Source organism: Scyliorhinus torazame, chromosome 14, assembly GCF_047496885.1.
Source record: "Scyliorhinus torazame isolate Kashiwa2021f chromosome 14, sScyTor2.1, whole genome shotgun sequence".
Taxonomy (NCBI): Eukaryota; Metazoa; Chordata; class Chondrichthyes; order Carcharhiniformes; family Scyliorhinidae; genus Scyliorhinus; species Scyliorhinus torazame.
The window spans coordinates 209977946-209993292 of record NC_092720.1 but is presented as its reverse complement, the minus strand read 5'-3'; the positions used below and the strand labels follow the sequence as shown (position 1 = coordinate 209993292).

General features: G+C 46.0%; 1 protein-coding gene across 2 annotated transcripts in view; it reads right to left on the bottom strand.

Moving 5' to 3' along the window:
• Nucleotides 1–15347, bottom strand: part of atf6b (activating transcription factor 6 beta) — a 104991-nt gene that overhangs the window by 34565 nt on the left and 55079 nt on the right. For both annotated transcript variants that reach the window (XM_072475590.1, XM_072475589.1), the window contains exons 9-10: nt 9514–9605; nt 2374–2520 (exon numbers count right to left, since the gene is read on the bottom strand). In XM_072475590.1, coding sequence (XP_072331691.1) covers nt 2374–2520; nt 9514–9605 — 239 coding nt within the window. The remainder of the gene's footprint in view (nt 1–2373; nt 2521–9513; nt 9606–15347) is intronic.

Here is a 15347-nt window from a genome sequence, read left to right as displayed (position 1 = left end):
GACCTGCATCTGAAGTGCTGTAACCTGCAAGGCTATGGGCCATGTGCTGGAAAATGCGATTAAAATGAATGGCTCATTTATTTTTTTCCTCATTTTTGGGCGGCACAGTGACGATATGCTGAATGGCCTCTTTCTGCACCTTAACCTTTCTTTGGACTGCTCAAAAAGAGCCAGCACACGGGCGCTGGGTTGAATAGCCACCTGCTGCATTGCACAATTTTACGTGAATGTTGAAAATGCTCCCCCCCCTTCACAAACACAAGTGTGTAAAATAAGTGAACAAAACCCATCCCATCATTAGTGACTGAACGATAAGAAAAACCTATAAATGCTGGAAAACTGAAAAAGAACAGGAAATGCTATAAATGCTCGACAAATGAGTCAGCAGTTGCAAAGAGCAAATAACTTGTTTATTTGTAGCCCAGTCCTGATGAGGAATTACAAAACAGTTTTCATTTAGCGACCGTCGTCAGTAGTTAAAAATCACTTCAAAAGTGGATGAACAAAATTAGACACCAAGAAACGCACCAAGATACAAGGGCAGATTATATAAACTCTATTCAAAGTGGTGGGGCAAGGATGGCCTTAAAAGGAGAGGAGGAAGGATAGGAGAGTGGAGAGGGGTGTAGGAAGGAAATTCCAGGGTTTAGGGTTCTGGCAGCTGAAGAGACGGCCACCAATGCTGAAGAGATTAAAATCAGAGATGCTCAAGGGGCTGGATTTAGAGATCTAGGAGGGCTAATGAGCTGGAGGAGATCACAGAGGCAGGGAGGGAGGGGGCAAGGCCAGAGAGGGATTTGAAAACAAGAGCGAGACTTTTAAAATGGAGACGCTGCTTAAGCAGAGGTCCCCGTATCAGTGAACGCAGGAGTGATAGGAAAATAGGACCTAGTGGGAGTTGGGAAATGGACGTCATAAATATGGACCAGTATAAGAGCTAAGAGTAGACGACCATCTGGCCCCTCGAGCCTGCTCTGCCATTCATTAAGATCATGGCTGGTCTTTTTATCGACTCAGCTCCACTTACCCGCCCATAATCTTTATTTCCTTTGCTGTTCAAAAATCTATCTTTGCCGTAAAAACATTCAATGAGGTAGCCTCAACTGCTTCACTTGGCAGGCAGTTCCACTGATGTGCAACTCATTGGGTGAAGAAGTTCCCCCTCAACTCAGTCCTAAATCTGCTCTCCCTTATTTTGAGGCTTTGCCCCTAGTTCTAGTTTCATCCGCCAGTGGAAACAACCTCCCTGCTTTTACCTCAACTATTCCCTTTCTAATTTTATATGTTTCTATCAGATTCCAATGAGCATAGTCTCATAAGTCTCTCCTCATGAGGAGTCTCTCCTCATAAGCCAACCCTCTCAACTCCAGAATCAACCTAGTGAATCACCTGCACCCCCTCCAGTGCCAGTACTTCCTTTCTCAAGTAAAGAGACCAAAACTGTACACAATACTCCAGGTGTGGCCTCACCAGCACCCTATACAGCTGCAACATAACCTCCCTGTTTTTAAACTCCATCCCTCTAGCAATGAAGGCCAAAATTCCATTTGCTTTCTTAATTACCTGCTGCACCTGCAAACTGACTTTTTGCGATTCATGCATAAGGGCACCCAGATCCCTCTGTACAGCAATACGCTGCAATATTTTACCATTTAAATAATAGTCCATTTTTCGGTTATTCCTACCAAAATGGATGAGCGCACATTTACCAACATTGTACACCATCTGCTAGACCTTTGCCCACTCAGTTAAACTATCTCTATAGATGGAAGAGCAGCCAGGAGTATGTTGGAATATTCAGATCTAGAAGTAGTGATCGCGCAGTGGTTAGCATTGCTGCTTCACGGGCCCAGGTTCAATCCTGACCCTTGGTCAGTGCCGGGTGAAGTTTGTACATTCTCCCCTTGCCTGCATGGGTCTCAGCCCCACAGCCCAAAGATGTGCAGGGTAGGTGAATTGGCCATGCTAATTGGGTAAAGAAAATAATTGGGTACTTTAAAGAAAAAGAGCTGGGGTAGCGTAGGCATGGATAAAGGCATTAGTAGCACATGAAGCTGAGAGTGTGTGATGTTCGGGAGATGCTCGTAGGTGGTCTTGGCAATGATGTAGGTATTCTTGGGTTACACATCCGAAACATCAATGATCTATCTCACCTTTGATCTGCTCTGTTAATTCCAGTAATGGGTTTTTATTCCAAATTAAATCTACATTGGCAAATTAAATCAGCATTTAACACAAGTCATCCCTTCAGATATGCAGACATGCTGTTTAATGGTCCGGCACAATTCAAGATCTCCACTGCGCTCATTTGTGACTAAGCTGGGGGTGGGGGGTGGGGGGGGGGGGGGGGGGGTTCTGGAAGTACTTTATTACCTGAATTTGTCTTTCTCCACATAATCTTTTGTCGCTTCCTCTGTCATGCTCTCTGTGCCTGGCTCCTCTTTGAAAGACAGCAGATGTCTCCTGATGTGTGTACTGTCTTCTTGCTTCTGGAAGAGATCCGGTTTCTTCTCCATTATACTGGCATGAGGAGAGAGAAAATGAGAGAGTGAGGGGGGGGGGAATGAAAAACAGCCATTAGAAATTTGGAAAGTAAAAGACTGTCGCAGTTGTGACATAGTCTCTCATCGGTTCAGCAGATCCATGGGTTCAAATGCCCCACTAGAGACCTCAGCACACATGCAGACTCGAAACAGATAGAAACATAGAAAATAGTAGACCATTCAGCCTCTTCGGGCCTGCTCTGCCATTCAATATGATCATGGCTGATCTTCTATTTCAACGCCATACTCCCATGTTCTCCCCATACCCCTTGACACAATTGTTTTTATTCATGGGATGTGGGTGTCGCTGGCTGGGCCAGCATTTATTCCCCAATTATTCTTGAATTGAGTGGCTCACTAGGCCATTTCAGAGAGCTATTAAGAGTCAACTACATTGCTAGCCAGGCTCGGCAAGGATGGCAGATTTCCTTCCTGAAAAGACAATGGGAAACCAGATGGGATTTTAGGACAATCGACAATGGTTTCATGGCCATTATTAGGTGTTTAATTCCAAGGCTTTTTTTTTTTATAAATTGAACTGTGGTAGGATTTGAACTTGGTCCCCAGATCATTGCCCTGGTTGTCTGGATTGCTGATGGGAGTGACACCACCACTACACCACCGCCTCCCCTTCCAGTGCTGGGGGAGTGCTGCAGTCGGGGCCGTGGTCCTCCAGGTGAGATGTTAAACGGTGGCTCTGATTGCCCTCCGAGGTGAACATAAAAAATCCAAGAGTCACTAGTCTGAATAGCAAGGGAGCTCTCACCGGAACCTCTGGCATCCTTCAATCGACCGTACTCGGTAACAAGCAATGATGTGGTCATTGTCGTATTGCTGTTTGTGCCAGCTTCATGATTGCAAATTGACTGCTTTGCTACTTTGAGTGACTACATGTCTGAACAACAACTTAATTGGCATAAAGTGCTTTCGGACACAAAAGGAACGGTACAAATAGAGTCCTTTCCCTTTGGTAACTGTGTATGTAGCTGTGGCGAGTGGGCTTTGGTTAAGGAGGAGAGGAGGATTTGCCTGTGAAGGTGATCAGTCTGACCGAGTGGGAAAAGCAGGTTGTGAACTGCACCAATGTGGTTACTGGTTTGAAGTTGACCGAGTGTTAAAAGGAGTGCGAGCTCAATCCGGACTAAAGTAGCATCTCCCTCCACAGCCAGTGGCTTTTGCTGTTTAATGATAATGCTCTCTGATCACAGCATTAGCGGCATTCGAGGGTGGAACAAGCAACAAGTTTGTATTTTGTGCAAAAATTAGTAAGTAAAACAGAGGCCTGCAATTATTAAGCAGAATTCCTTTTCAACCCTAAACCACAAAAATACCACCGAGCAAGTGTGGGATCTAGTTTGAGGAAAGGTGGTTCCTTAAACACACACAACATAACAATTTAACAGCAACAGCCGTCTAAACATTTTCACTCAGACAAGGGGGTTGATTAAGACTAATTAGAAGTGTCGATAAATAAAGGTTTACTTCAAGCTTGACTATTTTAATTTCCTGGGGAAAGTGGCACCGTTTATTGCTAGTTCCGACAGACAAAAGTCTGCATTCACTAACACCCACTTTACAGTACAGGCCCGCAAAACAAATATAAATATTAAAACCAAAAGTTTCTGAAAGGTTAAAATGCCTGGTTGCTGAGTACTTCCAGCATTTCATTCTCTTTATATGGAAGAGCTTCACTGTGAACTGGGTTAGTATGTTGCCGCCTTCATCCACTGCGGTGGATGTCCTGCGGTGCTGAATGATTATGGCTCAGTGTACAGCACCCACACCTCGGAATCGGAAGCTCATAGATTTTAAGCTCCACTCTAGTGACTGGAGCACATAATCCAGGCTGGCATTGTCAGAGGTGCCATCCTTCAACTGTCCAGGATATGCACTTCAGAAATCCCGGCAAGGCTTCTTCAACAGTACCTACCAGACCCGCAAATAATAGCGCCTATGACAAGGACAGCAGTTGCATGTGGGTACCACCACCTGGAGGTTCCCCCTCAAGTCACTCACCATCCCGAATTGGAAATATATCGCCGTTCCTTCACTGTCGCTGGGTCAAAACACATTAGGTAAGATTCCCTCCCTAATAGCACAGTGGGTGTATCTACACCACATGGATTGCAGCAGTTTAAGCAGGCAGCTCACCACCACCTTCTCAAGGGCAATTAAGTATGGGCAATAAACGCTGACCCAGTCATTGATACCATAACCTATAAACAAAGGAAAGATCTACCCTCTGAGGTGGCTGTATAAGAAACCGCCAGCTACTATTCAAATAGCAGGTAAGTGCCTCTGGTGTCCTGGCCAATATCTGCCTCAACCAAGTTTTAAAAAACCCCACACTGCATTGCCTTTTGAGGGATATTGCAGGGCACAAATAAAGTGCTGAATTTCTTGTATTAAATATTTAGACAATATCCAGACTTGGGCAAGCAACATTCGCATCACACAACTGCCATCTCCAACAAGAGAATCTAACAATTGCCCCATGACATTCAAAGACACTACCGTCACTGAATCCGCCACTACCAACACCCTGGGGATTACCATTGACCAGAAACTGAGCTGGACTAGCCAGATAGCTACTGTGCTACACGAGCAGGTCAAAGGCTGGGAATTCTGTGGCGAGTAACTCACCATTATGCCAGGTGAAAGAACTAAAATTCCCTCAGCATGGCGTTGCAGTGTCAGCCTAGACAGTATGCTCAGGTCCGAGAGTAGACTTGCAGCCTTCTGAGTTGAAAGAGTGAGCGATACTCACTGGTGTACACAAAAGCCAACAACGTCAATTCAATGGCGACGTGTTGACACAGCTTACAGTCAGTACCGTGGGCTGCAGCTGCTCAGGTCCTACTTTCATTATGGCAAAATTGCAAACAATGAAAACGCTATTCAATTTTTAAATTCCTTCCTGAAATATTGAGAGAGCTGCCAAAATAAGCATCGCCGAGACATGGATTGAGGGAATTTCTGCCTTCGAAGGTATGCATCGGACAGGTTCAAAAGTACCATTTTCAGATCAAGGAGAGCAGTAATTTCATTCGTGACATGTGGCGGGCGCAGCTTGTGTGGGAGGGGCAGGTGATTTTGGACCCCAAAGCGCTCTGCCACTGGAGACTTCCTTCGCTCCACGTCTATGTCTATTGTAGATTCGTTGACTGAGATCGACTGGCAAGATCCGTCAACAACTCCATTCCTGTTGTAATGAGTTGCAATTATATACTGCCTCTAATGTAGCAATAGGGCCCAAGGCACTTCATAGGATTCAACTATGCGGCACACAAAGAGATATTAGGGCAGATGCTCAATTCAAAGAGGTAGCTTTTAAAAGGAGGGTAGACACACAGGTGGAGGGAAGGAATTCCAGAACTTAGGGGCCATGCAGCCAACAAAATTGGGAGTGAATAAAATTGGGGATACAGAAGGTTGATACACCAGAATGAGTGGAGGCACAGAGATCCTGGAGGGCTGGCGGGAGGTTAGAGGCATGGGATGGGAGGTCATGATTTGAGAAGAATGGGTGTTTAAAGAAATCAGAAAGTTAACAATGTTAGAAGGCAAACAAGGTGTTCGCCCTTGTGTCCCTGGGCTAATTACCCCATTGCCAACACCAGCCGGAAAAAGGCATGGATATTTGCGGGATCTTGCTGTGTGCAAACTGCTGCTATCGACATCACGAACATCACTACACTCCCAAAAGCACTCAGCTGGCTGTGGTGCACTCTGGAACGTGCTGAAGGCGTGACAGGTGCTGAATATGCAGCACTCAACCCTCAATCAGAACAAGCCGGCTGATTGTCTGTCACGTCTAGGAGCTTGCTGTGCACCAGCTGGCTGCCGCCGTTTCTCTATGTTACAACAGCGACTCCCAAAGAAAAGGAGGTAGCGGTGGTGTAATGGTATTGTCACTGGATTAGTAATACAGTGCTCAGGGGTCCTGGGTTCAAATCCCACCATGGCAAATGGTAAAATTTGAATATAATTTTGGGCAGCACGGTCGCATTGTGGATAGCACAATTGCTTCACAGCTCCAGGGTCCCAGGTTCGATTCCGGCTTGGGTCACTGTCTGTGCGGAGTCTGCACATCCTCCCAGTGTGTGCGTGGGTTTCCTCCGGGTGCTCCGGTTTCCTCCCACAGTCCAAAAATGTGCAGGTTAGGTGGATTGGCCATGATAAATTGCCCTTAGTGTCCAAAATTGCCCTTAGTGTTGGGTGGGGTTGCTGGGTTATGGGGATAGGGTGGCGGTGTTGACCTTGGGTAGGGTGCTCTTGCCAAGAGCCGGTGCAGACTCGATGGGCCGAATGGCCTCCTTCTGCACTGTAAATTCTATGAAAAGCGCCTGCCTTGGCTGTAAAAGCGCCCTGGGTGCTCTTGGGAGAGGTGCTGCCTGTAAATGGAAGTGCTGTCCAGGGGAACCTCCCCGCCCACCCCATCCTTAGTTAATTCTGGGAGCTATTACCTTAGTCATTCTAACTAGTGACTTAACTCTTGGGCTAGGAAGAGGAACATGCGTCAACTGGGAAACTATGCATTGCATCATGCTGACTGCTAAGAGACACAAACCACAGACCTCAACATGCCTGAATTGACAGCTGCGCACAAACCCTTTGAAAACTTGAAAGAGGAAACAGAAAAATCAGCAGTGGTTTGCAGAAGGAAGGGCAAAGGCAAATCATATTTCAAAGGTCCTGTAAATTAGGAACAGGAGGCCACCACTCGGCCCCTCGAGCCTGCTCCGCCATTCAATGGCATCATGGCTGATCTGATTGGAACCTCAACTCCCACATTCCGGGCCAAACACACGCCCTCCCCGATAACCTCTCACCCCTCGTCAGTCAAGAATTTATCTAGCTCTGCCTTAAAGATATTCAGGAACTCTGCCTCGACAACCTTTTCAGGAAGAGAGTTCCAAAGTCCCACAACCCTCAGTGAAAAGATTATTCCTCATCTCGATTTTAAACGGGCAACCACTTATTGTTAAACCGTGAGCCTGGGTTCTAGATTCTCCCACAAGAGGAAACACCCTCTGCACATCCACCCTGTCGATACCCCTCAGCATCTTATATGTTTCAATCAAGTCTCCTCGGACTACACTGAACTCTAGTGGATACAAGCCCAGCCTGTCCAATCTTCCTTCACAAGACAATTCAGTATTAATTTAGAAGTCCTTCTCTGAACTGCTCCTAAACCATGTACATCTTTCCTTAAATAAGGAGCCCAATACTGTACACAGTACTCTAGATGTGGGCACATCTGTGCCCTGCACAACTAAAGGATAAGCTCCCTATTCTTGTATTCAATTCCCCTCACAATAAGTAATAACATTCTAATAGTTTTCCTAATTATTGCTGTACCTTTATAGCCTTTTGTGATTCCTGCAGTAGGTCACTCAGATCCCTCTGCCCCTCCGAGCTCTGCAATCTCTCACCGTTTGGATAATAAGCTTCTTTTTTAATTCTTTGTCAAAATTGATAATTTCACATTTGCCCTTAATATTCTCCATTTGCCAGAGTTTTGCCCACTCATTAAACTTGTCTATATCCTTTGTAGCTTCCTTATGTCCTCTTCACAACTTACTTTCCTACCCATCTTTGTGCCATCAACAAATTTAGCGACCACACCATCGTTCCCGGAATTCAAATAATTTATATACAGGTGGCTGAATGGCTGGCTTGCGATGCGGAGCGATGCCAACAGCACGGGTTCAGTTCCCCTACCAGCTGAGGTTACTCATGAAGGCCTCGCTTTTGCCTCCTTGTCCCTCGCCCGAGGTGTGGTGATCCTCTGGTTAAATCACCACAGCTCTCTCAAAAGGGGAGAGCAGCCTATGGTCTTGTGGGACTGTGGCGACATTAATATTTTCAAAAGTTGAGGCACCAGCACTGGTCCCTCTGTGGCATTCAACGCACCACATCCTGTCAACCAGAAAAAGATCCATTGATGCCTACTGCTCCCTATTAGCTGGTAAATCTTCAGTCCATGCCAATATGTTGCCCCCTACACCGTGAGCTTTTGTTTTACACAATCACCTTTGATGTGGCACATTTTCAAATGTCTTCTGAAAATCCACCGATTCCCCATTGTCCACAGCACGTGACTCCTCCAAATAACTTGATTTTGGCACAGACTGCTCCAAATAACTTGATTTAGTTCGCACACGTCCCCATCCACCTGCACTGCATTTTATTTCCCACATCAAAAATGTAAATGACTGGACGGCCTATGAGATTAGAGGACAAGAGTACACTTTGTGCATGGTACTGAACAAATGCAGCTCTTACTTGCCTACCCTGTGATCCTGCTCCAGGGTACTAGCTGTGAGCAGTCTTCACAAGTAGCTTAGAGCTAGATGGTGGATGAACGATAGGCATCCTGTCATCAGGTCAAGTGACTTCGTTAGATGGCAGCATGATATGGTCCGTCATCCGAGCCATCTTTGTTTAACCGACATTACGAAAGGGAATCGGTAACCCCATGCGTGCAGTTAGACTGGGCAAACCTGCCAGGATTCAGTTGTGCTCGTCCCTAATTGGCCTTGAGAAGGTGGTGGTGAGCTGTCTTCCTGAACCGTTGCTGCCTTGGTGAATTCCTGCAGTGTCAATGATACACACGTTTGCTACGGTTCGTTGGTGGTGGAGGGAGTGAATGTTTATTGTGGTGGATGGGATGCTGATCGAGCTGGATACTTAGTCCTGCAGGGTTTTGATGCACAAAACCCAAGAGTAGGGTAGGGGGTGAGGCCACGGAGGGACTCAAAAACAAAGGAGGGATTTTGAAGTGGAGGCAGTGACGGGTCGAGAGCCTAGTAGCAAACCCCCCCCCCCCCACACCCCCCGATCACCAAGGACCCTAAATGTAACTAGGAAACAGGAAGCTTGCAGATGGTGACATAAAGCATTTTGCTGTGTGGGGGACACCCGCATTAATCGCTATTTCTGATGAGGGAGACAGACTCATTCTCACCTGGCAGGTCCAAAGGTAAATGCGACAAAGAGGAGAAAGGCCATCACACACACTGCTTTACGGTTACCGGTACCCAACTTCAATTCCGTATTCTGAAAATCAGAAAGACACATCAATAAAACAAATCTGTACAAATCTCCATCTGTTTCACTTGGGCAGGAAGCTAGTAAACTGACAGGCAAGAGCTCTGCCATCCGGAGAGGGTGTCAGAGGTTTAGCTGGATTGGTTTCTCCTCACCAGCCCCAGCCCCCAAACATTGATCTCATATCTGTCACCTTCCCTGTGACAAATGTGAAGTTGTCCTGCTGCCAATAGTTGTCAACAATCCTTCTCCGTAACCAGCCACTCGGTACAAATGAATTATTCAGGCAATTCCTCCGATTCTTCATTAGGTAGCAGAGAGACTGGGGACAACAGGGAACAACTTTAACTTAACCTGCCAGGTCGCATGGAGCTCCCCACCAGCTACGGTCACCTCTCCAAAGTCGTACTGTGCTATTGCATCAAATGGCTGCACCACTGCAGCTTTGCAAAGCGTGAATTTTCACTTGACCGTGAAGTCAGAGGGGATACGCACCTTTAGTCAGCTATCGTATTTCAGCTTCAAAAATCAGACAAGGCACTACAATTTTTCACAATTGCCCTACATGTAGATTTGCTTAAATTACTGAGTTTTGGAAAAATTACTTCTGTAGATGGTCAGGACGTGATGGCAGAAGCTGCTGAGTTCAAAGGCCGAGTGAAACAGGAACACTGTAAAGTACTGATGACACAGGCCATTCAGCACGACTGGTCAATGCTAGGGTCCGTGCTCCACACACGCTTCCCTCCCACCGTTTCTCATCCAACCGCATCAACATATCGTTCTTATCCGCGGAAAAAAAATAAATCAAACATTTCAGATCAGGAGACGGTGACCTGCTATCCATTAGGCTATTTCGGATTGTAGGTGAACTTTTGATTCACGGCACTGGAGGCATTCTTAATTATATTCCTATCCTGGGAGTGGCTCGGCGGCGCAGTGGTTAGCACTGCTACCTCATGGTGCCAAGGACCCGGGTTCGAACATAGCCCGTGTGGCGTTTGCACATTCTCCTAGTGTCTGCGTGGGTCTCACACCCACAACCCAAAAAAGATTTGCAGTGTAGGTGGATTGGCCACACTAAATTGCCTCTTAATTGTGAAAAAAAAAAATTGGGTTCTGTAAATTTATTTTTTTAAATTATTTTTCCATCCTGTCAGCATTGTGGGTTTACCTGCACCAGATGGAGTGCAGCAGTTTGAGGTGGCGACTTGCCACCACCTTCCCGGGGGCAGCAATTGAGGACGGGCAACAAATGTTGGCCAAGCCAGAGATGCTCACACCACATTAAAGAATACACAAAGTATCTTTCAAAGAACAGAAATATGCTTTAATATGGAACACATGAATCAATTGATAATTACTCTACCTCCCCTCTATTTCTTACTGACTCTGATGTCTTTTGGAGAAGGGAGTGGCTCTTAAAGATTCTTAGATCATCCCTCAACCTTTACTTGTTTATTTAAAAAAGAGGCAAGTGGGCACGACCTGTTCAATCCAGATTGCTGCGGGATTAAGGCGCAAACGTCACCCCCACACACCCCCCCGGCCTGTTTGTGCAGGCAGCATAGTATCAGTTCTAGCCTCAGAAAACCCTGTGAGATGCTCCCGGTTGCTTCTCTGTCGCCTCTGCATTATCCACTGCCAAGCAGCACCCTCTTCGGATACTGGAGGGCAGGAACGTTTTGTTCGCCAGCATTGTGCATCCTGAATGGAGCCAATGCAGTGTGTCCAGTGATGGTACTGAACCTCCGAGGGAGCATTTCAACATTCCCAATGCTATTCCTAATCACACATCAATTCCCACGAGACCATTGCAGCACAGGCTTCCCAATGGCTGGAGTACGGTCATCTCCATTCACGGGACGTCACCGTCACTGGCAATGCCAGCATCAATTTTCCATCCCGAGAGTGCCTCTCTCCTAAACCGCTATTTCTCTGGCGGGCGGGCCGTTGTGATACAAGAGTGACTTGGCCAATTCAGTGGGCAGCTGAGTCAACCATACTGCTGTGGGTCTGGAATCAGGTGTAGGCCACGCACAAACATCCGTGAACCAGACGGGTTTTTATGGCAATCTAATAGTTAGACCATAAAACATAAGAGCGGAAGTAAGGCCATTCGGCCCATCGAGTCCACTCCACCATTCAATCATGGCTGATTTCAACTCCATTTACCCGCTCTCTCTCTCCATAGCCCTTAATTCCTCGAGAAATCAAGAATTTATCAACTTCCCGGCCTCCACCGCCCTCTGTGGCAATGAATTCCACAGACCCACCACTCTCTGGCTGAAGAAATTTCTCCTCATCTCTGTTCTAAAGTGACTCCCTTTTATTCTAAGGCTGTGCCCCCGGGTCCTAGTCTCCCCTGCTAATGGAAACAACTTCCCTACATCCGCCCTATCTAAGCCATTCATTATCTTGTAAGTTTCTATTAGATCTCCCCTCAACCTCCTAAACTCCAATGAATATAATCCCAGGATCCTCAGACGTTCATCGTATGTTAGGCCTACCATTCCTGGGATCATCCTTGTGAATCTCCGCTGGACCCGCTCCAGTGCCAGTATGTCCTTCCTGAGGTGTGGGGCCCAAAATTGCTCACAGTATTCTAAATGGGGCCTAACTAATGCTTTATAAAGCTTCAGAAGTACATCCCTGCTTTTATATTCCAAGCCTCTTGAGATAAATGACAACATTGCATTTGCTTTCTTAATTACAGACTCAACCTGCAAGTTACCTTTCGAGAATCCTGGACTAGGACTCCCAAGTCCCTTTGCACTTCAGCATTATGAATTTTGTCACCGTTTAGAAAATAGTCCATGCCTCTATTCTTTTTTCCAAAGTGCAAGACCTCGCACTTGCCCACGTTGAATTTCATCAGCCATTTCTTGGACCACTCTCCTAAACTGTCTAAATCTTTCTGCAGCCTCCCCACCTCCTCCATACTACCTGCCCCTCCACCTATCTTTGTATCATCGGCAAACTTAGCCAGAATGCCCCCAGTCCCGTCATCTAGATCGTTAATATACAAGGAGAACAGCTGTGGCCCCAACACTGAACCCTGCGGGACACCACTCGTCACCGGTTGCCATTCCGAAAAAGAACACTTTATCCCAACTCTCTGCCTTCTGCCTGACAGCCAATCGGCAATCCATGTTAGCACCTTGCCTCGAATACCATGGGCCCTTATTTTACTCAACAGTCTCCCGTGAGGCACCTTATCAAAGGCCTTTTGGAAGTCAAGATAGATAACATCCATTAGCTCTCCTTGGTCTAACCTATTTGTTATCTCTTCAAAGAACTTTAACAGGTTTGTCAGGCATGACCTCCCCTTACTAAATCCATGCTGACTTGTCCTAATCTGACCCTGCACTTCCAAGAATTTAGAAATCTCATCCTTAACAATGGATTCTAGAATCTTGCCAACAACCGAGGTTAGGCTAATTGGCCTATAATTTTCCATCTTTTTCCTTGTTCCCTTCTTGAACAGGGGGGTTACAACAGCGATTGTCCAATCCTCTGGGACTTTCCCTGACTCCAGTGACTTTTGAAAGATCATAGCTAACGCCTCCACTATTTCTTCAGCTATCTCCTTTAGAACTCTAGGATGTAGTCCATCTGGGCCCAGAGATTTATCAATTTTTAGACCTCTTAGTTTCTCTAGCACTTTCTCCTTTGTGATGGCTACCATATTCAACTCTGCCCTCTGACTCTCCGGAATTGTTGGGATATTACTCATGTCTTCTACTGTGAAGACTGACGCAAAGTACTTATTTAGTTCCTCAGCTATTTCCTTGTCTCCCATCACAAAATTACCAGCGTCATTTTGGAGCGGCCCAATGTCAACTTTTGCCTCCCGTTTGTTTTTAATGTATTTAAAGAAACTTTTACTATCATTCCTAATGTTACTGGCTAGCCTACCTTCAAATTTGATCCTCTCTTTCCTCATCTCTCTCTTTGTTATCCTCTGTTTGTTTTTGTAGTCTTCCCAATCTTCTGACTTCCCACTACTCTTTGCCACATTATAGGCTTTCTCTTTTGCTTTGATGCATTCCCTAACTTCCTTCTGTCAGCCATGGCTGCCTAATCCCCCCTCTGATAACCTCTCTTTTCTTTGGGATGAACCTCTGTACTGTGTCCTCAATTACTCCCAGAAACTCCTGCCATTGCTGTTCTACTGTCTTTCCCACTAGGCTCTGCTCCCAGTCGATTTTCGTCAGTTCCTCCCTCATGCCCCTGTAGTTACCTTTATTTAACTGTCACACCTTTACATCTGATTCTACCTTCTTTCTTTCAAATTGGAGATTGAATTCTACCATATTATGATCACTGCCTCCTAAGTGCTCCCTTACATTAAGATCTTTAATCAAGTCTGGCTCATTACATAACACTATGTCCAGAATGGCCTGTTCCCTCGTGGGCTCCATCACAAGCTGTTCCAAAAAGCCCTCCTGTAAACATTCAATGAATTCCCTTTCCTTGGGTCCACTGGCAGCATTATTTACCCAGTCCACCTGCATATTGAAGTCCCCCATGATCACTGTGACCTTGCCTTTCTGACATGCACTTTCTATTTCGTGGTGCATTTTGTGCGCCTGGTCCTGACCACTGTTAGGAGGCCTGTACATAACTCCCATTATGTTTTTTTTGCCTTTGTGGTTCCTCAACTCTACCCACACAGACTCCACATCATCTGACCCTATGTCGTTTAGTGCTATTGATTTAGTTTCATTCCTAATTAACAAGGCAACCCCGCCCCCCCTGCCCACCGCTCTGTCTTTTCGATAGGTTGTGAATCCCTGGATGTAATTATTGAGTAGATCTTTTTTTAAGTTCAGGTTAATTTGATTAATTTTAAATTCCCCAGCTGTCTTGGTGGGATTTATTCTCACATGACTAGATTAGCTCAGTCCTGGGTCACATTACAAAGCCAGGGCGGAACCAGACACAAGTTGGAGCGCACCCCCCCCCCCCCCCCCCCCCCCCCCCCCTTCCCCAGACTTAAAGGGACATTTTGGAATATCCCGTCAAACAAATGTGGCAGGGGAACCAGGGGAGAGGGGAATTTCCTCTTGCATGGTAAATTATGCCAATCTACTTCAGAAGCATGCAGATTAAATAGTAACTTTTAAATTAGATAAATCGTTGAAGTGGGGGGTGTGGGGAAATTGCAGATCTGAAAGAAATGAGAATGGGACGGTGGCGGAACTGATGGGATAGTTATTTTACGATGGAGTGAATGGGCTCCTTTTGTGTTGTTATCATCCAATGAGTGGGTATCCTTACAGACATGTAAACAAATTGAGCAAACCGATCAAACAATGGCTTTGGGACAGAAGATGATAGCAATCCGCAAGGTAAGAAATGACACCCAGTTTGGGGGAGGAAAACCTACAGGGAGGCAGGGAAATCTGGGTCTGCTTCACAGCTCCACACGGAGGTTCCGAGGGGAATAGTTAGCGTCTGAGGCAGATTCACTGCAGTTAAATCTGGAGCAACATCTCCTTCTCCTGGTCACTTAAAGAAATACAACTCAATTTGGATAACTGCACCTGTAAATGACAGCCAGCAAACACCCACATATTCCAATCCTGGCCTTTAGGAACAGAGCAGCCGGGCATTGTACACCGAATTGTTTTCACAGATTTTAAACACATTACACTGCAGTCAACACCACGAGATGGCACTATTTTACAGCAACTCTGTGGAGTGTATGCCCCAATACTTTTGTGCGTTGATCAAACGTACTCAAGT